The sequence below is a fragment of the Carassius auratus genome, unplaced genomic scaffold (assembly GCF_003368295.1).
Source record: "Carassius auratus strain Wakin unplaced genomic scaffold, ASM336829v1 scaf_tig00028965, whole genome shotgun sequence".
Classification (NCBI taxonomy): Eukaryota; Metazoa; Chordata; class Actinopteri; order Cypriniformes; family Cyprinidae; genus Carassius; species Carassius auratus.
In genome coordinates this window covers 11,975-34,256 of record NW_020525730.1, presented here as the reverse complement: position 1 = coordinate 34,256, position 22,282 = coordinate 11,975, and the positions used below count along the sequence as shown (strand labels likewise).

Genomic DNA, 22,282 nt, shown 5'->3' with positions numbered 1-22,282 from the left:
TTAGCCGAGAGGGCTTTTAGGGGTGTGGCTTAAGAAAGGGGGTGGAGAAAATAAATGGAACGCCCACTTTTCACAATCCAGTGTTACAGCAGAAGTAACAAAACTCAAGTTATTTTCTCATTAAACTCAGTAGAATAGGTTTCAAATGCATTTTTTCGTCAATTTTTTTCGTCTTTATCTAGGTAGTAGAATTAAAGTGAAGTAAAGTGAGGTATTTTAATAGAACCATGTGAATTTAACACTAACAATATTGGCTCACGACTCAGCGTGGAGGACGAGAGGTCTTTCTTTAATTGTGTCTTCTCTTATCACAAACAAAACAATTAAAAAATTAATGTGCAGCTAAATTGATTAATGAACAAGGCAGGGGAAAAAGAAAGCAATAATAAGTATGTCGCTATTTTATCTAAATAGAAGGGGGTGGGCGCGCTGGAAGAGAACAGTGTGTTCTCTCTGTTGTTGCCATGGTGTTCGCATGACGCGTGGCATAATTCATTATACAGCGGTTAATTAACAGTCCCCTGGGGGACGTTTTTCCACAAAGTCACTGTGGAATTTAATTGGGCTGCGTTCCTCCGTCAGGTAGAAGCAGAATGCAAGGGAATTGAATTCAAAGCGTGCTCCAATTAAATCTTTTTCTTACATGTAAATCTGCATTTGTGTGTGTGTGTGTGTGTGTTAGTTTTTATGCATTATATATCATTAACAGTCAAACCAAAAATTATTCATACACCAGATATCATTTTTGATATCTTATTGATATCAGTATAGTTAATTTATGGATGTGAGCATAGCAAAATAAGGTAAACTGTGACATATTACACCCAAAAATTCTTGATACAGAGGAATACCAGTGAAACCAAATTTGGGACCAAAAAATAACATACATTTAAAACACATACATTTAACAGCTGACAGCTACTCAAACTAATACATTACATACTGTAACTTCCTATCAAGTTATCGGACATTAACAAGATGAATGTGTTCTGACGATGTTGATGAGTTCTTGTCATATTTTCTTACCATATATTAAACTAGAGTGAATGAACTGAGATGGTGTTTTTTTAAATCAAATTTAATAATTCCATAAATGTAGTACCTTGACTTATTCTACAATATATATATATATATACTAATATTGCTGTACATTATAATAATACAGTGCCTTTTATGGACTATTTAATTTCTACTGTTGTGTTTAAAAAATGTCAATAAAAAATAGTATCAAATTGTCATAAATACAATAAAAATTGTTAGCGTACAACCAAGAAGTTCGATTTTTTTTTTGTTCTTTAGCTTCTGTCTTCTGTCTAGTTTTTTTTGTCTCATCACATTTGGTTGCCACACCCACAGTGAAATCTTATTGGACCAAAAGCTTGCTCAATGGAATATTAATCATCAGTGATGTTCTGATTGGCTTTGATTGTGCCACAACTTCCATGAAGTAGTTTTGCAGTTCTCTATGTTCAAAAGAAAGAAAGAAAGAAAGAAAGAAAGAAAGGACAGAGGCAGGGAGGGGGGTTGAGAGATGGATGGATGGATGGATGGAAGGCAGAGGGATGGAGAGTGAGACAGAGTATAAAATCAGAACCAATGCGGGAGTCAGAAACTAACTCAGTTAAGATGTTATGAATTATGCACTTCTGCGATTCCCAGAGCTGTTTTTCTAAACCGTTCTGAAATGCCCCGCAACTGCACGTGTTTAATATTCTCTCGCTGTGAAAATGGAATTTGCACTTGAGTGGATCCATGTTTAGAGCGCTGGAATGCTGCTGTTGGGAGCCTTGACTTCTTGCCTGGAAGCCTTTGTTGGAACACATGGGGCTATTTGGACGTGATGGGTGATCTCCACTCATTTATTCACTTCAGAGGGAGTCGTTTCAGTCAGATTCCACCACTACAGCTTTACAGTGAATGTGAGAACAAGCTGTCGTTGTTGTCATTCTGCAACAACTGTAGCTTGTATCAGGTTGGTCCTTACTAGAAAAAAAGTATGGGATTATTATGGTGTTTCTTCTGATTATAGTTATTCTAAACATTACATAAAACTAGCAGTTAACGACTATTAATAGACAGACAGACAGAGACAGACAGATAGAGAAAGAGAACGATAGATAAATAGAAAGAAAAAAGAAAGAAAGAGAGAGAGAAAGAAAGGAGGGAGGGAGGGAGGGATTGATAGATGGACAGAGAGATAGATGGATGATGAATGAATGAAAGAAAAAGAAAGAAAGAAAGAAAGAAAGAAAGAGAAATAAAGAAAAAAGAAAGAAAGAAAGAAAGGACAGAGGGAGGGAGGGATTGAGGGATGGCTGGATGGATAGACGGGCAGAGAGATGAATGGATGGATGGATGAAAGGAAGGAAGTAAGATAGGAAGGAAGGAAAAAAAGAAAGAGAGAGAAGGACAGGCAGAGAGATAGATGGATGGATGGAAGAAAGGAAGGAAGGAAGCAAGGAAGAAAGAAAGAAAGAGAAAGAAAAAAGAAAGGACGATGGAAAGAAAGAAAGGACAGACGGAGGGAGGGAGGGAGGTATTTAGGGATAAATGGATGGAAGAAAGAAAGAAGGACGAAGGGAGGGAGGGATGGATGGATGGATTGAAGAAAAGAAAGAAAGAACAGATGGATGGATGGATGGATGGAAGGCAGAGGGATGGATGGATGGAGGGGAAAGAAAGAAAGAAAGAACAGGGAGGGGTGGATGGAGGGCAAAGAAAGAAAGAAAGAACAGAGGGAGGGGGGGTGGATGGGTAGATGATGGAAGGAAAGAGAAAAAACAGACAGACAGATAGACAGGCAGAGAGATGGATGGATGGAAGGCAGAGGGATGGATGAAAGGAAGAAGGAAAGAAAGAAAGAACAGAGAGGGAGGGATGGATGGAAAGAAAGAAAGAACAGAGGGATGGATGAAGGAAGAAAGGAAGGAAAGAAAGAAAGAAAGAAAGAAAGAGAAAGAAAAAAGAAAAAAGAACAGACGATGGAAAGAAAGAAAGAAAGAAAGAAAGAAAGAAAGAAAAAAGGAAAGAAAGGACAGAGGGAGGGAGGGAGGGACTGAGGGATGGATAAATGGATAAAAGGAAGAAAGAATGACAAAGGGATGGATGGATGGATGGATGGATTGAAGGCAGAGGGATGGATGGATGGATGGAAGGAAAGAAAGAAAGAACAGAGGTATGGAAGGAAGGAAAGAACAGAGGGAGGGATGGATGGATGGATGGAAGGCAGAGGGATGGATGGATTGATGGAAAGAAAGAAAGAACAGAGGGAGGGAGGGATGGGTGGATGGAAAGAAAGAAAGAAAAACAGACAGACAGATAGACAGGCAGAGAGATGGATGGATGGATGGATGGATGGCAGAGGGATGGATGGAAGGAAGGAAGGAAAGAAAGAACAGAGGGAGGGATGGATGGATGGAAGGAAACAAAGACAGAGAGACAGATGGATGGATGGATGGAAGGAAGGAAGGAAATATGGGTAGACGGACGGAGGGTAAGATGGATGGATGGACAGACATTTTGGGCCCTATCTTGCACCCAGCGCAATTGACTTTGTACACCGACGCATGTGTCATTCCTATTTTGCACCCGCGCAAAGCGCACTTTTCCCTCCACAGAAGCACGTCGCTAAACTAGTGAATGAACTTGCGCTCCCTGGGCGGTTCAGCGCAAAAAAGTAGGCGTGTTCCGGCGCAAACAATCCCTGGTGCTATTTTGCTGTTCCATTAAACAATTGCGCCACTGACCAGAAAAAACTAGTCTAAAGTCAGTGGCGCGTTGCGCGTTGTTCATTCTGCTTTTTTAAGGGCGCATGCTTGACCATAATGTATAGCGTGCACAACGCGCATACACTTTGCTCATGTAATCTACACAGATGCAACAGTTATTTTTGCAAATCATAAATTGTTACACTAAAAAAATATTAACACGAGATGACGGAAATCATTGTGGTGTGCCACGAAGATGTGAAAAAATAGGCATAAATCTAGCTTACAAATTATTCAGGCTAATTGTAGTAATTAAGGGTCAGACCTGTTTGAGGTCATATATGTATATAAGGACATCTGACAAATTGGTTTGTCCGTCAAGAACCAGGAAAAAAAATCGATGAAACAATTGTGGCTATTTCCTCCCACGCCTGTTTAACCGACGCTATTTTGGGTGGGTTTCTCCCATCCCCATATAACACAACTTCTCTGTCTTTCACTGCTCTTACAAGAACATCAGTCTCCTCGGCTGTGAACCGCTCCTGGCGTGCGCCTGGTAAATACGCCATAATAATAGCAATCCATAATGGAACTTGCGCACCTGCTTTTAAAGGGAATGTTGGATGACGCTCTGATTGGTTTATTTCACGTTACGCCCAAACCACACCTATGAATAATGAAGCTACTTCAGACCAACCCATTTTAGATTTGCGCCGGGCGCAAGAGCCATTTATCCCGCCGGGAAAATAGCAACAGCGCCGAGACCCGCCCACAAACTTACTTGCGCTTCGCGCTTTGACACTTGCGTTTCAGATCGTTAAAATAGGGCCCATATAGTTTTATGAACATTTATATTTGCAATATTTGACATAATTTTTTAATAGTTATTAAATGTATTAAATGTTCCTCTTATTCAGGCTCTCACAGAAGTAAACGTGTTGTGATGGATGTTTTGTTGCAGGAGATGTGGGAGGAGATGGGTTTGGGAACAGATGGCCGTGAGGACGTGGAGACCAGCAGCGGCGACGCAGCAGAAGGCAGCAGTGAGTGTGATGATGAAGACGGCTGTCAAGGATCGGGCCGCAGTGAAGACCAGACAGGTGAGTTCATTCATCCCCTGCACCGCGGCTCAAAGACAACTGTTCTCTGTGTTTACTTGATCCAGAGCTCCCAGGAGAGACATCAGTCCAATGTTGCTTAGAAACCCAGAGCCATTTACTGTGTCTCCTGTTTGTTTTAGGAGGTCAGTCGCTTCTTGTTATTTACACTGCTGATCACAACACGGCCATTCGGACCGATATTGTTCCCTTCACATGATCTGTTGCAGCTCTTGTGTGCCCAGATATCCAATTCCTTATTTAAATCAATCAATGCAACTTGCAATAACTTTAATAATAATAATCCTCAAAGGGCGGTTTTAATTAATTTGCAATTGTAATTTGTTTTAAGTATAAATCAAAGTCAATTTAAATTAAGTTTATTGTATATATATATATATATATATATATATATATATATAAGAAAATAAACTTGTTTTCTTTCTGGTTTTAAGCATAAATCAAAGTAAAAGGTTTATGTTGATAACAAACAAACAATCAAACGTACAAAAACAATTTCCCAGTGTGTTTTTTTTTCTTCTTGTTTAAGACCTCAATCAAAACAAATTTGCTTAAGATTCATGGTAAAAAATAATAACAATAACTGTAAATGTTTTTAATTTAATTTAATTTAATTTTAAAGCAAAATTGAATGTGTTTTATCTTAAAAACAAGCAAACAATAACAATTTCCCAGTATGTAAATATAAATCAAAGCTCAATGGAAAGGTGTCTGAAAGAAAGAAAGAAAGAAAGAAAGAAAGAAAGAAAGAAAGAAAGAAAGAAAGAAAGAAAGAAAGAAAGAAAGAAAGAAAGAAAGAAAGATCTTTTAAACAAAAGTGCATTCATTTTATATAAAGATTTCCCAGCAAAAACGTTCCAAGTTCTAAATCTGTTCTCTGAAACCCAGTGTTATCTTACAAAGGTTTACTTCCACACAAAGTAAATATACTATCTTTTTTGTATTAATTTATATTATATTTTAGCAATGAAAACAAAGGCCTTATAACAAGTAAGAAAGCTCTTCTGTGGTGTTCATGGTAGATCTGTGCTCCGCTCCACTAGCATGCTGGATTCACTCAGGGACTGGACTAAATAATGGATTTCACCTTATAATAGATGAAAAGAATTGTGTGTAGCGAGTTATTGCACCATTTTTCAAAGAGCGCCCGCTGTTCTTTTAGTCTGTTGCTCAGGAGTCCGGCCTCACCGCTGCTTCTATAAGGTCATACATCTTTGTCCATTGCCCTCAGATACATTTCCAAATTGCATCCCTGCTTTAAAATTTCTAGCTTTGTGCTGATTCAGTCGGCTGAGACTATGCTCCTGTGACATTATTCTGTAAAATCATTCCCAGCCCTTGATTAAATGTATTTCATCAACTATGGGCACTTTTGGTTTCTGAAGTAGTAGAAAATAGTCTCACACACTATATATATATATATATATATGCATACAAACATATTTTAGACCTATTATACGCAAATATTGTAAGTATATATATATATATATATATATATATATATATATATATATATATATATATATATATATGTATATATATATATATATATAAATATATATATATATATATATATATATATATATATATATATGCACACAATTATTTATTTACTTATTTATTCAAATTTTTACCCAATATGGCGTTATTTCTATCACATCTCAAATTATATATTGTTATATCTTTTTTTAATTCAGTAAACACAAATAAATAAATAAAATGTACACTTTTATTAGCACTGTTTGGAAAAAGAAAAACAGCTTAATTAGAAATGGCACACAAATAAAAATGTATCTGCAATAAATATATTATGTCATCTTGGTTTTCTTTACACATTTTTAGTGGGTGTTGTATTTTGGTTGATTTAATTGAATTGATTTAATTGCATTTATGCATTTATTGTAATTGACCATTTTTATGATATTTGTATTAAGTGTTTTTATTTTAAATTGTTTTATGCAACATAAAAGTCTATTTAAAGAGTTGTAGAAACACCAAAACGAAGAATGACTGATCCCACACCAATTCCCTTGAACGTCTTTCGATTTCATACTGAAATGAAGAAGCCATTTGACAATTGTCTTTCCCCCATCATCCACGATGACCATATTTCAACAAGAGCTACTGAGGATGAATTAGAGATGATAACAAATTGAGAAAAGTTATGGTTACCTCTTCAGGTAGCCTAACAATTAGTTTTTTGTTTTTCAACGCCAAATGCCCACCAAAATGAATTCCTGCCTCTGCCGTTATAAATCCCTCAAATCCCTTGAGTTGATGAAAAACTGGATTGCTGAAAGACAGCGCGTCTCATCCGGGGTCACGGAGGTATAGTTTCCCCTACAGCAACCACAGAGCTGGTCACAATCAATCAATTATTCATTTGGCAGGAAACGGTTCATTAACGGAGACCAGAGCACTATGATCCCCAGCGCTCCGCCTCTCTGTCGTCTTTCTCTTCATGCTCCATGTCTCTGTCCAATGATGCTGAGATAAGCACATCGACACAAGATGTGCGGATCGCATTGTTTGTTTACGTCAAGCGATCCTCGATGTAATTGCCCGTGACTGCGACACACACAAATAAGCATTGCTGCAGTTTCACCTAGGCCTCGGATGAAAAGAGACAAAAGCAGAGGTCTGCTTCCATGTGCGCTTCTGAACGTGGGATGGGATTCCTTTCTTTGCATGCACCTCTTTTGAGATCCATAAAATTCCTTATTGATCGCTTCCTGCAGAACCCCAGAGGTTCAGATCCGAGACGTTTGCAGTCGCTGTCTGCGTCAATAATGCTAATAGAGCTCGGTGAGGATGGAAACTGTCGTGTTTAAACTCAAGGCCTGTTTTCCTCAACCATATCCCTTCTTACACTCAAAATTATTTTATTTGGAGTCAAGGTGGGCTTTGTATTTGAATCCATTATTTGCCATGTTGCAGGCCAGACTCAAACCTCATGACCTCATGTCACAAGCATGTGGGTAGCTGATGCATAATGACCTTTAAAATAGTACTTTAAAAAAAGTAAGAATAATAATTATGAAAAAATAATTATTTGCGATATAAGAAATGTAGTTTAAAAAAATGACAAATATTTAATGTCATGTCTCATTTACTGTTTATGAGATCATTAAAGCAACACTCCACTTAAAAAAAAAAATATATATATATATAGGCTCATTTTCCAACTTCCCTAGAGTTAAACAGTTGAGTTTTACCGTTTTTGAATCCATTCAGCCGATCTCTGGGTTTGGTGGTAGCACTTTTAGCTTAGCTTAGCATAGATCATTGAATCTTATTAGACCGTTAGCATCTCGCTCAAGAATGACCGAAGAGTTTCGATATATTTCCTATTTAAAACTAGACTCTTCTGTAGTTACATTGTGTACTGACGGAAACTGAAAAGTATAGTTCCTAGCCATATCAGTCTAGAAAATCGCAACTTTAATTTTCCGTCTGTCTAAGTACACAATATAACTACTTAAGGGTCAAGTTTTAAAAATACGGCAACTCTTCCGTCATTTTTGAGTGAGATGCTAACGGTCTAATAAGATTCAGTGATCTATGCTAAGCTAAGCTAAAAGTGCTACCGCCAGACCCAGAGATCGGCTGAATGGATTCAAAAACGGTAAAACACAACTGTTTAACTCTAGGGGAGTTGGAAAATTAGCCTATTTTTTTTTTAAGTGGAGTGTTCCTTTAAGGTTGCATGCATAATATAAAAGAGAGAGATTTATTATTTAATATAATAATTCACATATATATTTTTAAATGATATTCAATTATGATTAGATTTGATAAACATTTGACTCATTATGTATAATCCATTTCTAAACAAATTGTCTCGGTTAACCCTGGTTCCCTGAAGGAACACTTCTAGTAAAGTGACCTCTCAGCCTGTGCGGTCATGGCTGTGTGTGATGAGGCAGGGTGATGGCCTCCTCAATCCTCTGCTCGGAGACGCCCTTCCCCTTCTGCCTGCCTCCGTAACAGACCAGGAGCTGGTTTGAGCTCCTGAAGCTTTGTGTCCATTCTGCGTACTACTATGCTATTATCTGTGTGTTATTAATCATTTTAATAATACAGATTTTTGATTACAACATATTTATAAACAAATTAGATTTTTTGCATTCTTTATGCATACATTTAGAATGTATATATAAATATAATTATATATTATATGTAGTATTGTAATATAATGAATGATTTTTTTTTTATTACATTTTTATAAAAATTGCAAATGATGTTTAAAATGGTTTTAGATGGGAGTGTAGCGTGTTGTCTGTTTTCTTGATTTATTCCTCTTTTGTTCCGATGTTGTCCTTTTCTGTCCGTCAGTAGACCTCTGACTCTGCAGTGTGTGAGGGGGATGTGGTATTTAAAATGTAACTCCATCCAGTTGATTAGGGAACCGGAGTCTGATAAGCACTTGCTGAGGCTGTAACCTCCAGCCAAATGAAATGAAATCTTGTCACACCAGTGTGTGTGTGTGTGTGGGTGTTTACTGTTTGTGTCCTTATATCTGCAGTGTGTGTGCTTACAGCTTGGACTACCTGATAGTCAAAGCATTAGAAAACAAAAGTTGGAAAAAACGGTTTTGATGAAGCTTTTTTGAAACTATAACTTCCCAGTTTCGTCTGTCTGTCTGTCTGACCTGTCTATCGTTTTATCTATCTGTATGTGTCGATTATCTGTTTTCTTTCTTTCTTACTTTCTTTCTTCTTTTTTCTATGATCAGACAAATCCGTTTGTCTATCCATCTGTCTATCAATTCATTCATTCATTCAAAATCAAGTTATTTCTATTATATATTATAATCAGTTTATATATTTAATGTACATAAGATACAAATAATATTACTTATAATGCAGAATCAGCATAAGTAAAATGATTCAGGATGTCAAATTTATGTTTATTTGAAAATAATATAATAAAACATGTTTTAGAAATTGTATATATTTTTTAATGATATATTATTTTAAGTAATTGCAAGTATTATTTTAATGACATATTATAGAAATAATAACTACTATATTTAAATGAGATTTAATATATGTTATATGATATTTTCTATAATACATGTGTGTGTGTGTGAGTGCGTCACAATATTATTTTTTATTTTCATAAAAAATTATGTTTACATATACAGTACATATATAAATATATGTAATATAGCAGTGTGTGTGTAATATTCTAATGCATAGATCACATTACTATACATTACTGCCAATGGCAGATCACAGGTGTAGGGTTGAAAGTTTAGGACGATAACCGAGATGTTGTAGGCTTGATCCTTGCAATGAGGATCCATGAAATGTCCCCATCACGTCCTTGAGCAAAACACAAGCCCGGGTTTCTCCAGTAGGACCGTCCTTTTGATAAGCATACTGTACGTTGCTTAACAGTCCGAGTCATGCAGAAATAAAAGGTTCAAAGCCAAAATGAAGGTCTGGGATTGTGCTGGCCACCAGACCGACCTCCAATCTCTCCAGCTTTGCTTTGATTAATTAATGTCATCTGCACTGGCGCTATTGAATGGCTGTTGTTGAGAGTGAGCGAATGCTCATTACTCAATCTGCCAACTCAAGAGCTCAGTGAAGAAGATCACTCCAGCTTAATATATCAATTAATGCTGTTAATGTGCACGGATGAATTACAAAAGAGAGTGTGTGTGTGTGTGTGTTTGCTTTCTGCAGCGGTTTGGGTTGCTGTTGCGCTCAAGCGGGTGTGTGTTGGGTCTGCTGCCGCATGCGTCCCTTGGGAACCGTGGTTTGGGTAATGAAGGACTCATTACTGATTCAAGAAGGACTGCGAGAGATACCTTTACACCCCCAACCTCAAACCTCTAGTGAAGGTCAAACAATACCAGAGGGTGGGTGGAGGGGTGTATGTGACCCGAATTTGTCTTTTATGCAAATGATTTTCATTTTTAGTAAGACAGTATGTGATTTTTCGCATTTGTTTCCGTAATATGAGTTTTAAAAAAATGCAAGCGGGATTTCATTTTATCTATTGGTTATTGATTGAGTTGTGAAAAGCCAGTAATGAATGTCAGAATCGACATTCATGATGTCAGGTGAAAAGGAAAGTCATTTTATTTATTTCATTTATTAATTAATTTAGTAATGTGTTATTTATTTCTATTTTATATATCAGTTATATATGATATATTTGTATTTTTTATATTATATTATAATGGAAAATCTGCATATTAGGTACAAGAGAATGTTATTTTATGTATTTATTTATATTTCTTAATGAGAATTTTACAACTTTTATAATTAAGTTCTTTTTAGTATTCAGTATTTGATTTAGAATGTTAAAATTATTTTTATATTTAAGCAAGTTTTGTTTTTTTGTCTGTTTTTAGTTATTCATTCATTTCTTTATTTTTAACAGTTTTTAATTATCCTTTTTATTTCATATCATATTGTCTTAATAGTTATACTATATTTTAAAACATTATATATTACGTTTAAAATGTTTATATAATACAATATATAAATAATGAGATTTTAAAGGTTATTGATATTTCTATATTAATGGAACTGTAATGACACTTTGTGTGTGTGTGTGTGTGTGTGTGTGTGTGTTTATAATCAGAATTTGTCATATCAAAATAAATAATAAATACAAATATTTATTAAGAACAATGAATCAATGAATAAATAAATAAATGACTTTCCTTTCCACCTGACATCATGAATCCCTCGTATGTCTATTCTGAAATTTATCACTGACTTTTCACGATACAATCAATACACACACACACACACACATACAAGTACAATATCATTAATATGAAAAGATCAGTATTCTTTAAATATAATTATTAGTTATATTGATAAATTCATGTGCAAAAGCAAGCTGGAACATGTGGAGCAGGTTATTGCATTACAAACTTCATTTTTATTATTATTATTATTTTAAAATAATTTGCACTGATACGTCATTCACAAGAGATTGTAAGTTGATTATAATTTCATACTGAGTAGAAAGATCAAAAGAGTTTGGGTACATTGCAACAATTTATCATTTTTGCCAGTGTCAATGTTAACATCTATACAATAAAAACAGGTCCTGGATGAATTGAAAGGATAAAAGTTGATTAAAAAAAAAACACGACTGGCTACACTTATGTTCATGCATTGGCATTCATGCATGTCTGGGTTCATAATTACCCAATTATTTTCCCAGCATCAGACATCGTAGCGGGCAAGTTCTGACAGCACGGTAAACTCTGATTAAGGTGACCTCATCTCCTGCGAATGTGCCATCGTCTGTTTGTCAGCGCCGGCCTTCTTTCAATAAATCCCTGTTTTTATATTCAATACAACAACAAACAGGATTTTTTTGGACTAGATGCCAGTGCAGCTAATGCTAACATAATTTAAGATCCACTGCCTTTCCTCACCCTTCCCCCAGCAACACAGACGGGGAAGAAGGGAAGAAGATTAGATTGACTCCCAAAGGAAAAGCCAGTTTCCACCTCCAGCTGTGGAGATATTGCAGGCGTTGTTTCAGATAGAGGATGTATGCTTACCTTCAGCCCCCGTCTTAAAGGGATAGTTCACCCAAAAATGAAAATCCTGTCATTAATTACTCACCCTCAAGTCGTTCCAAATACGTAAGACCTTCGTTTATCATCGGAAAACAAATGAAGATATTTTTTAATGCATTCTGAGAGCTCTTTGAACGGATTGCCACCATTTTCCAAAGTGCGCGCATGCATTGTTTACATGAAGCGGAAGTGTGCGCACGCAGTGCATCGTGGTACTCTCCAAAATGGAGGCAAGCCGCAAGACTGGATGAGGAGAAGAATCGTTGTAAGAACAAAGTTGTTATTTTTGTTTTCTTTGCGCACAAAAAGTATTCTTGTAGCTTTGTAAAATTACGGTTGAACTACTGATGTCACGTGGACTATTTTACTGATGTATTTACTATTTTTCTGGACCTTGATCGTGGTAGTAACCTTGCTGTCTATGGTAGGGTCAAAGAGATCTCGAAATGCATCAGAAATATCTTAACTTGTGTTCCGAAGCTGAACGAAGGTTTTACGGGTTTGGAACGACTTGAGGGAGAGTCATTAATGACAGAATTTTCATTTCCGGATGAACGACCCCTTTAATAAAAACAATGTTTCTTTGACCGGGTGTTGGCCGTGTCTGCGATCAGACAGTATTTGATCAGGCTTCTGTTTTAATTGTTATAACTGTTTTAATTGTTATAATAAGTGCTGCTATACTTAGTTTCCCGCCTTACAGATTATGGCTGGAAAATATGCTAGTGCTTTACTGTAGCTACAGGACTCAAAAAGCCTAAAAAAAATAGTATTTTTTTTTTTTTTTGTAATTATATTATTGCTATATTTTATTCTGTATTTGAAAAACATTCTGTGAAAACATCTTCACCAACAGTATTGGTGATTTTAGTATTAGTATTTCCCCATTCAAGTACTTGCATACCCAGCTAACCGCTAACATTTTTAACACAAACAATGATCCCACAACGTTTTTATAACCTAAATTTGTTACCTGGGTATAAACTCTGAGCGTTTACAAGATGTCTGCCAAGTGAATTCAAGCAATTTGAACGTTATTTACTTATTAACCGTATTAGCTTTTCTACCCCAGCTCTGAACACTCTTCAGTATATGACCATATTTTCTATTCTCTAGACACCTTGATTATGAAGAAAGCTGAATTTCTAGCGTCTGGCTGAATAAACTCAGTGTGCATCTGGCATTGCTGGGAAGGTATTATATATCCACACCTGCTTCTCCCACCAAAAAACGAAACTAAATGAATGAATGGCGATGTTTTGTCTTCGTTCTCATAAACATCAAGAGTGTTAGCGACTGCCAAGTACCACACATAATTATACTCACTTTGTGGGTGGACAAGTTAACAATAGCATCCTGTCTGCTTTTAAACATAATGTCTTTCAAGGAAAACTCGTGATTAAACCGCTGAATGCAGAAAAATTCATGAAAGTCTCTGTTCAGTATTTGATGTTAAAAAGAGATGATTTTAAGGTATTAAACTGTGTTGATGTCATTAGTTATTCAGGATGATTTGATTTAACATCTTCATACAATGTCTGGGGAAGAGGAACAGTAATCTTCCTAGAAAACATAATATGTGCAGTATATATAATGAATAGGTAAATATTTCCATTCAAGAGTTTGAGGATGAAGACAGGATAAAGACTTAAATTATAGTGTACGCTGCAGTAAATCATATAAGAAAATATGAAATGCAGTCTTACATATGTGACTGTGCCGAAAAAAGAGTCACAATGCGCAAAAGTTCTTATTTTGTTATTCTCTATTTGCACAATATAGTTATATAGAGATAGTATGTAGTATGGAGTAGTATGTTAGCATGCTGGTCTGAAGATTTAAAGGGACAGTTCACCGAAAAATGAAAATTCTATCATTAATTACTCACCCTCGTTCCAAACCTTTAAGACCTTTATTCATCTTCGGAAGATAAATTAAGATATGTGTAATGATATCTGCCAGCTTTCTTACCCTCCATAGACAGCAATGCAACTACCACATTTGAGGCCCAGAAAGGTAGCAAAGACATCATTAAAATAGTCCATGTGACATCAACGGTTCAACAATTCTGTTACCTTTGGAATGACATGAGGGTGAGTCATTAATGACAGAATTTAGAATTTTCATTTTTGGATGATCTATCCCTTTAACACAGGGAAAAACGTTCTTACAATAATGTTAACAGAACGTTGGTTCAGATTGACCTAGTCTTTAATAGCATTCTCAAAACGTTATGATCTGTGTTCCACAAAAACTATGCCTATCCATAATGCATGGAAGGTTTTTTTGGTGATGTTTTTAAAACATTTTAGTTGAACATTCGTAAGTTTTTTATTTAATTTTTTAATGTTACTGATGGTTGAACATTCAAAAGTAACATTCTCATAAAGTTTGCACAATGATTTCTCCAACATTTACATTACCAAGGAAAATTAGACGGAGAACGTTTAGAAACAATGAAATGGGAACATTACCAAAGACCTGAGAAGTTGTTGAGATAAACTTGATCTACGTAAAAGTTGCAGAGTCCAAGGAGCTGTCTTTTGAAATGCAAAATAAGTTAAGGACATGTAAATGTCTTGTAAGGCTTGTATACTTTTCTTTTTTTTCTCTCGTTCGTCATTGTTTCTCAGCTGGAAGTTGGCAAAACTAGGCCAAAGCGAGCCCAGCGCACACTTCACTGTCATGATAATGTATTCAGTCTGTTGGCTGTGTTCTGTGAGGCGTTCAGTTCCACCGGTCTCCGCCGTCTAGTTTCAGATCTCTGCCGTCTCGGGAGTTGCCATGTGACCTGCGGAGGCTTGTTCCTGCAACAGCTAGAGGTTCATGGGAAAGAATCAAAATGCAATCATTTTACAGAGGCGTAATTATACTGTTTGCCTTTGTCTTATGAATGAGTGGCCAAATTGTGGCACTGGCGCATTTTAGCATTTAACAACTATGAGCACAGAAACCATTTGCATATTTAATATCCGTCTGATAAAAGTTTAAAACTGAGATATGGCTATAAAGATGTCTGTCAGATTTTTGACTTTCAGTATAATGTCTGGTCCACACTGCAGCTGATTCAGGCACCAATAAGAACCACCAATAAAACTAATATTGAGAATTTTCTATTACAGTTTAAAATTACTGGTTTCTTTTGGAATATGTATTTTAAAACGTAATTTATTCAAGTTATTTATGGAAAAGCTGAATTTTCAGCATTATTACTCAAGTCTTCAGTGTCACATTATCCTTCAGAAATCATTCTAAAATGCCGATTTGGTGGTGAAATAACATACTGTCAATCTTGAAAACAGTTGTGCTGCATGGGAAGATTTATTTATTTTTTTGAAATCATGATACTTTTTTCAGGACTTTTTAATGCACAAAAGAAGAATCATTTTAAATGTCTTTATTTGATCAATTTAATGCATCCTTAATGAAAAGATGAACTTTTATTATAGAAAATGTTTTATGCTTAATTCTTCACATTAGAGATAACTCTTTAAGACTCTGGTTTCTGACCTGCTGATATAAATCAAGTTATATGTATTTATTAAATATTAAATAATTAATTCATTAAACTAAATAAAAAATACTACTACTACTATTTTATTTTCACCATGAATCCACCGTATGAAATATATTTCTGAAATAATTTAAACAAATAAATGAAAACATAATATCAGCACTGCTACTGTACAACTATATACTATTATTTTATGTTTATACATAATTTGTGTTTTCATTTATATCATAACTTTGCTGTTATGCAGTGTTGGTTGATTTAAGTGTAGATGCGTGTTGATGCGTTTGATTATCAGAAAATAATTCACACAGTTTTTTTTTTTTTTTTTTTGCTATATTCAAACATATTGCCTAAAACACCTTAGCATCTGGCCCATGCTGTTTCCAGAGGCAAGTGAAAAAACAATATGCTAAATAAGTCGATTTCTCCAACATTCTCACTTTCTGCATCAGCAAGAATCCTCAATTTCACACGACTGCAGCATATTTAGTGTGATATTATACAGCGTATGTGATCATTCCACACATCTTTCCTGTCAATGACACCAGCCCGCAGGCATTCGCTCTCCAGTCTGATACGAATAAGATCCTTTTACCGTTTTAATTGGCATCAACAGATCTCCTCGTTGTGATTGTGAATAAATGAAGGCTTTGTGTATTGTACACATGGCACAATGGCTATTGTATGATAATCTCAGGTTGGATTTCATTGGGAAGAGGTGTGACTGTTGTTTTCGTCTCACCCTGTCTTGTTGCGTCTGGGTCAAATTTGTTGCAGAATTAGGTAAATGGATGCCTCGGAAACATAAAACCGTGAATGTGTTTGTTTGAGCCTAGAGATCTGCATGTTAAGTCATTCGTTTCTGTCTGTATGGACACTATGCATCATTTCATTTTGACACGTTAATGTGTTGCCGTCTGTTGGTTTGTTCGCGAGCACGGCGGCTCTCGACTTGTAGCCTGGTGCTGATATATGACTTCGCTCATCTGCTGTGCAATGCACATATGTTCATCCGAGAACATTATTGTGTGTGCGTAGCTCCACAAACTGCATTTGTCACTGTAACCACATTGAATTTGCTCCCGAAGTGGTCTTTCTGTTTTCAAAGGATTTATTTTTTTAATTGTACACTCTTTAAATTAAAGATTAAATTTCGCAGTGATGCCATCAATTCATCGAGAACAATTTTGGGTTCCACAAAGAATCTTTAAGTGAACATTCCTTAAACTCTTAAAAAGAAAGGTTCTCTATTGGCATTGATGGTTCCATGAAGAACATCTGTCCTTTGCACAAAAGATTCTTATAGTGGAAAAGGTTCGTTAGATTAAAATGTTCTTGAAACTAAGATATTGTTTTATTATTATTAACCGTTTATAAAAAAAAAATACACCAACACATTAACTTTCCAACATGAGGTAATAACATTTTAGACTTTGTTTACACCACACAGAGGAGTTTACAAAGAACGGCTAGTCATGCACCATATCAAGTCTGCCCTCCCCCCTCCCTGGACCCATTCCAGTTTGCATATTGGTCAAACCGCTCGACCGATGATGCCATCGCAACTGCCCTCCACTCAGCACTAACACATATAGACAAAAAGGACTTATACATCAGAATGCTGTTCATAGACTTCAGTTCAGCATTCAACACAATCATCCCTCAACAGCTCATTCACAAACTGGGCCAGCTGGGGCACAACACTTCACTGTACAACTGGCTGTTGGATTTTCTGACTGGAAGACCTCAAGCAGTACGGATCGGCAGCAACACATCCAGCACCATCACACTGAACACTGGGGGCCCCCAAGGATGTGTGCTGAGCCCCCTCCTCTTCACTCTGCTTACCCACGACTGCACACCATCACACAACTCCAACCTCTTCATTATGTTTGTGGATGAAACAACTGTGGTGGATCTCATTAGCAACAAAGATGAGACAATCTACAGGAGCGAGGTGAGCTGCCTGGCCGGGTGGTGCCGTGACAACAATCTCTTTCTGAACGTGGAGAAGATGAAGGAGATTGTTGTTGACCTCAGGAGAGCACACACTCAGCACGTTCCTTAGACCATCAATGGTGCGACTGTGGAGAGAGTGAGCAGCACCAAGTTCCTGGGTGTGCACATCACAGAGGACCTCTCCCGGACTGACAACACTGCAGCACTGGCCAAGAAATCACAACAGCATCTTTACTTCCTCCGCAAACTGAGAAGAGCCAGAGCCCCGCCCCCCAGCATGTACACCTTCTACAGAGGCACCATCGAGAGCATCCTGTCGAGCTGCATCACTGTGTGGTATGGCACCTGCAACGCGTCCTGCCAGAAGACCCTTCAACCCTTCATAGTGAGAGCAGCTGAGAAGATCATTGGTGTCTCTCTCCCCTCTCTCCAGGACATTTACGGAACCCGTCTCACTCACAAAGCCCTCTGCATTGCAGGTGATCCCACCCACCCATCCTACAGCTTCTTCAGTCTGCTGCAATCAGGGAGGAGACTGCTGAGTCTCCAGGCCAGGACCAGCAGACTGAAGGACAGCTTTATCCATCAGGCTGCCAGGAAGCTGAACTCGCTACTGAACTTGCCCCCCTCACCCCCCTTCCCGCTTCTGCACCAAGAACCACAGAACTACTGTTAGTGTTATCTGTATGCACCATGGTTCTGAGAGTAACGCAATTTCAATTCTCTGTATGTACTGTACATGTGGAAGAATTGTCAATAAAGCAGACTTGACTTGACTTTATTCAAAGGTTCTTGGGAGAACCCTGGATGGTTCTTCTACTGCATCCTTGTAAAAACTCCCTTTTGAAACTTTATTTTTAAAAGTGTAGGTCATTAAAATGTTCTTCACATTACATTCATAAAAAGATAGAATTGTATTTTTAAATAAAATGTATTTATTGGCATTGATGGTTCCATGAAGCATAGAACCTTTACATTGCAATCTTTGTCATTTAATATTTGCTAAAAAGGTCAGCATTCATACAGAACAGTCTGGAGAGGAAACATCTAATTTTATTGGGGCCTGGTGTAAACTTGCTTGGCTATATGTTATCTATTGTTTAAGCTAAGTGCTAAATATGGAGTCCAGATGTAGACACAGACAAAATATGTAAATAATATCACAGATAGCTACAGGATGTGATTTGAGACTTGCAAAACAGGGTCACTCAGGTGTGAAACACATGGCTGGTGTTACAATTTTCCATTACAAACCCAAAATGGTTCTTCTTTTGCATTACTACACCCTCAAAAATCTTGTATATTGGTAAAACATTTTTCACATTAAGAAAAAAAGGTTCTATTGCACTGCATTGAAAATCTTGTGTAAATGTAATATCTGCACCTCATTCTTACACATTTTGTTCATTTTTCTTCCTACAGTGCTCACTAAAAAGGAAATCCATGTACAAATTCCACCACGGGACACCATTATCCCAATCCAGTCCCCCAAGTCCAGATCCAAACCGGGCGCGCCCAACAATGGAGTGGCTCACATCCCAACCATCTCATCCTTCCTATTTCTTCCTCTCTTACTCATAATACAGCTCCTTCTCCGGCCCGATGGCGTCTGACGCACAGTAAAAAGACTGAATTATTCAAGCATGCATTTGCACTAGGTCCTTAGAAGTCCGCACATTTGTCTTCTGATCTCATCAGATGCTCAGTAATTTCTCATGTCGGCCTTACACAGGATACGACTCTTCAGAAACTGGTTATTCATTCGCTCTGGGCTGTTTTAAAGGGTTTATGTAGCTACTAAGTAGTGTACACAGACAGAAATGTGTGATCATGGTACACCATCATTTCTTTGGTGGTTTTACTGTCTTATTTTTTAGTGTTGCTATTTTGCAACTTTATTGAATAAGGATTTACAATTACATGCATCTAGTTTGGTACAATTTATAGTAACACATCACATTCTGAATTGATTCACACCTTCTTGTAGGAGTTACATGATGGAAAGGCTGATTTGTTTTTATAAATGTGTGATTATTATTGTCTGTGTGGATTATATTCAAGAAAGAAAGAGCTATTTTTATTCTCCTTTTATCAGTTTACCTGGGAGAATCTTACAAAGGTTATATTTCACCCAAAAAATAGGGAGGGAGTGGTGGGGGGTGGTGTTTGGAATTCTTTTTAAATTATGAAAATAATGGCAATTTCGCAACATTAAGACTTTTTTTTCGTAACAATCTGAAACATATATATATATTTTATTTAAGAAATGTTTCTGATATTTTACCCAAAATACATTTACATTTTTTTTTTTTTTTTTTTGTACTACAAGAATCTGAGAGTTAAAATCTACATAATCGACACACAGTAATGCATAAATCAGTCAATCATTCAATCTTAATTGTCTTTAAATAAAGGTCAATTTTCATGACATAAAATATTGTTTACTTTCTTTTGATTTTGAGATGAAAAATTACCCAGTTTTTGTAAGATTGACCCACGTGCTTGTGCAGTTGTAGGGCTTGTTTGTAAAAAGTCAAAATTGTGCATTTAACATATTTATACTGAAATCTGTGTATACAGAGTGTTTGTTGTTCATATATCAATTTAAAACAATGCAACTTGATTCTAATTAACTCTAGGATGTTGAAACGCTTTATTTTTTTGTAGTCTTTCCTTACATTGGCATTTAACCCTTCTAAATATCATATTGTTTGATTTGACAGTTCGCCTTGACGTCACAGTCTCAAACTTTTTGTTTTAATTCATTCGAGTCACTTGCCATCCCCGACTGCGCCTGTATCACTTGTTACTGTAAGTGCTCGCACATAAATCGATCAATAAAATATCATATTTTCAAACTAGGCCTATATACGTGTCTTTGAAATTTAAATGTTTGTTTCCTATTTTCGCACCTCAGCATCAGCATCAATCTCTGGGGGCTCTTCTCGTCTAGTACTTTATCTTGCCTGTTCGCGTTTGGATATCCGCATAAATGTTTATCAGCCCGAATTGAACCTGTTTTATATCAATTACATAATTTCTGACAACATATTCTGTGCTCTATAACTAAGCGAGGTTTGCAATAAGCCCGTCACGCCCAGGACGCACAATTAAGTCGTCACGTCTTTCCGCGGACATGATGTAATTTATGCTGCATTTTTAATTAGCTGTGTCTTATTATTTAGATGCCAATTAAGCTGTCACGAACATTTCCTGGTCTCCAGCCACACTGAAACCCTTCATTTCGAATTTATGCCAACAAAGTGCATGGCAACTGTCAAAAAAAAAATGATGCCTTTGAAACTGCTTTGAGCTTAAAGGTGAGTGCTGTGTTGTTATTTATGTGTTTTTTTTTCACTTAGGTGAATAATGACTCACTTTCATTTGTCGGAGGCACGGCTATGCGCTTATTGTCGTGGTGAAAATAATTCTTCTTCTTCATGCAGGCAGCTGTGTAACCCCATGTAATTGAAATAAACCCGTTCGACACAAACCCGCACGAATTTAAGTGCACTTAATTAGATGTGTCTTGACTGAAAAATAACAGGCTTTCGCAGCTGATTATGTTCTCGGTTTCAGCCTATAACCGATTCACTCTGTGATCGCGTCCATTTAATATCCCACCTCAAAATCAATTGCCACGCGGGATACCTTGTGTTACAGTAGTCTGGGAAGGCGGCAGGGGGCGTCGACTACCACCTGCAGGTGTCTTTACGCCCACCCACCCTTCTTCTTTATTCTATCACAGGGCTGGACTTGTTCAGTAATGTTAGGAAATTCATTGGAAACTGGAACGAACGGATTCGTTCAACGAGTCGATTCATTTGAGTCATCGCCGCAAAAGGTTCCTCGAACGCTTCGTCCTCATGCTTAAATATTCAGCTCTTTTAGACAAACGTTATAGGCTATTGTTTGCCTCCAACGTTTAATCCATTGTACAGTTTTACTCCCAAGCTTCTTTGCCGCTTAATTTAGCTCACTTTGGCTGCCAGTTTTCGTTGCTGGATGAGAAAAATGGCCAACGCACTCACAGAAGAACTACGAGTAGGCCTAACTGTTCATGAATTGTTCACTGAATTGCTCAATACCAACCTTGATGAAAGGATTTCTGATCTTAACTTGTTCTTACAAAACACACCAGTCAGACTAATAGAAGCCCATTTCTGCCAATGAATAATACAAATAATAATAATAAAGGTTAGGCTAACTGCACATCTCATGCTTGCTAGACAAAAGTCAGAATTATGAGGAAACTCTTTTCTTTTTTTTCTTTTTTTTTTTTGCAATTCTGTTTGTTTCCACCATTAAACAATAATAATAATAAAAATAAATGCAAAATTGTATCTATTTTTAATTATTGTGTTTTAGGCTGCTTTTATTTAATTCCAAGTTCGGATATTGTCTTTTTTCTAGATTGCAAGATATT

General features: G+C 36.7%; 1 protein-coding gene across 1 annotated transcript in view; it reads left to right on the top strand.

Annotated features, from left to right (window-relative positions):
* Positions 1 to 19,983, top strand: part of LOC113079676 (glypican-5-like) — a 40,418-nt gene extending 20,435 nt beyond the window's left edge. Inside the window, exons 7-8 of the mRNA XM_026251929.1 lie at positions 4,669 to 4,807; positions 19,279 to 19,983. Coding sequence (XP_026107714.1) covers positions 4,669 to 4,807; positions 19,279 to 19,469 — 330 coding nt within the window. The 3' untranslated portion in view covers positions 19,470 to 19,983. The remainder of the gene's footprint in view (positions 1 to 4,668; positions 4,808 to 19,278) is intronic.
* The last annotated feature ends 2,299 nt before the right edge of the window (positions 19,984 to 22,282 follow it).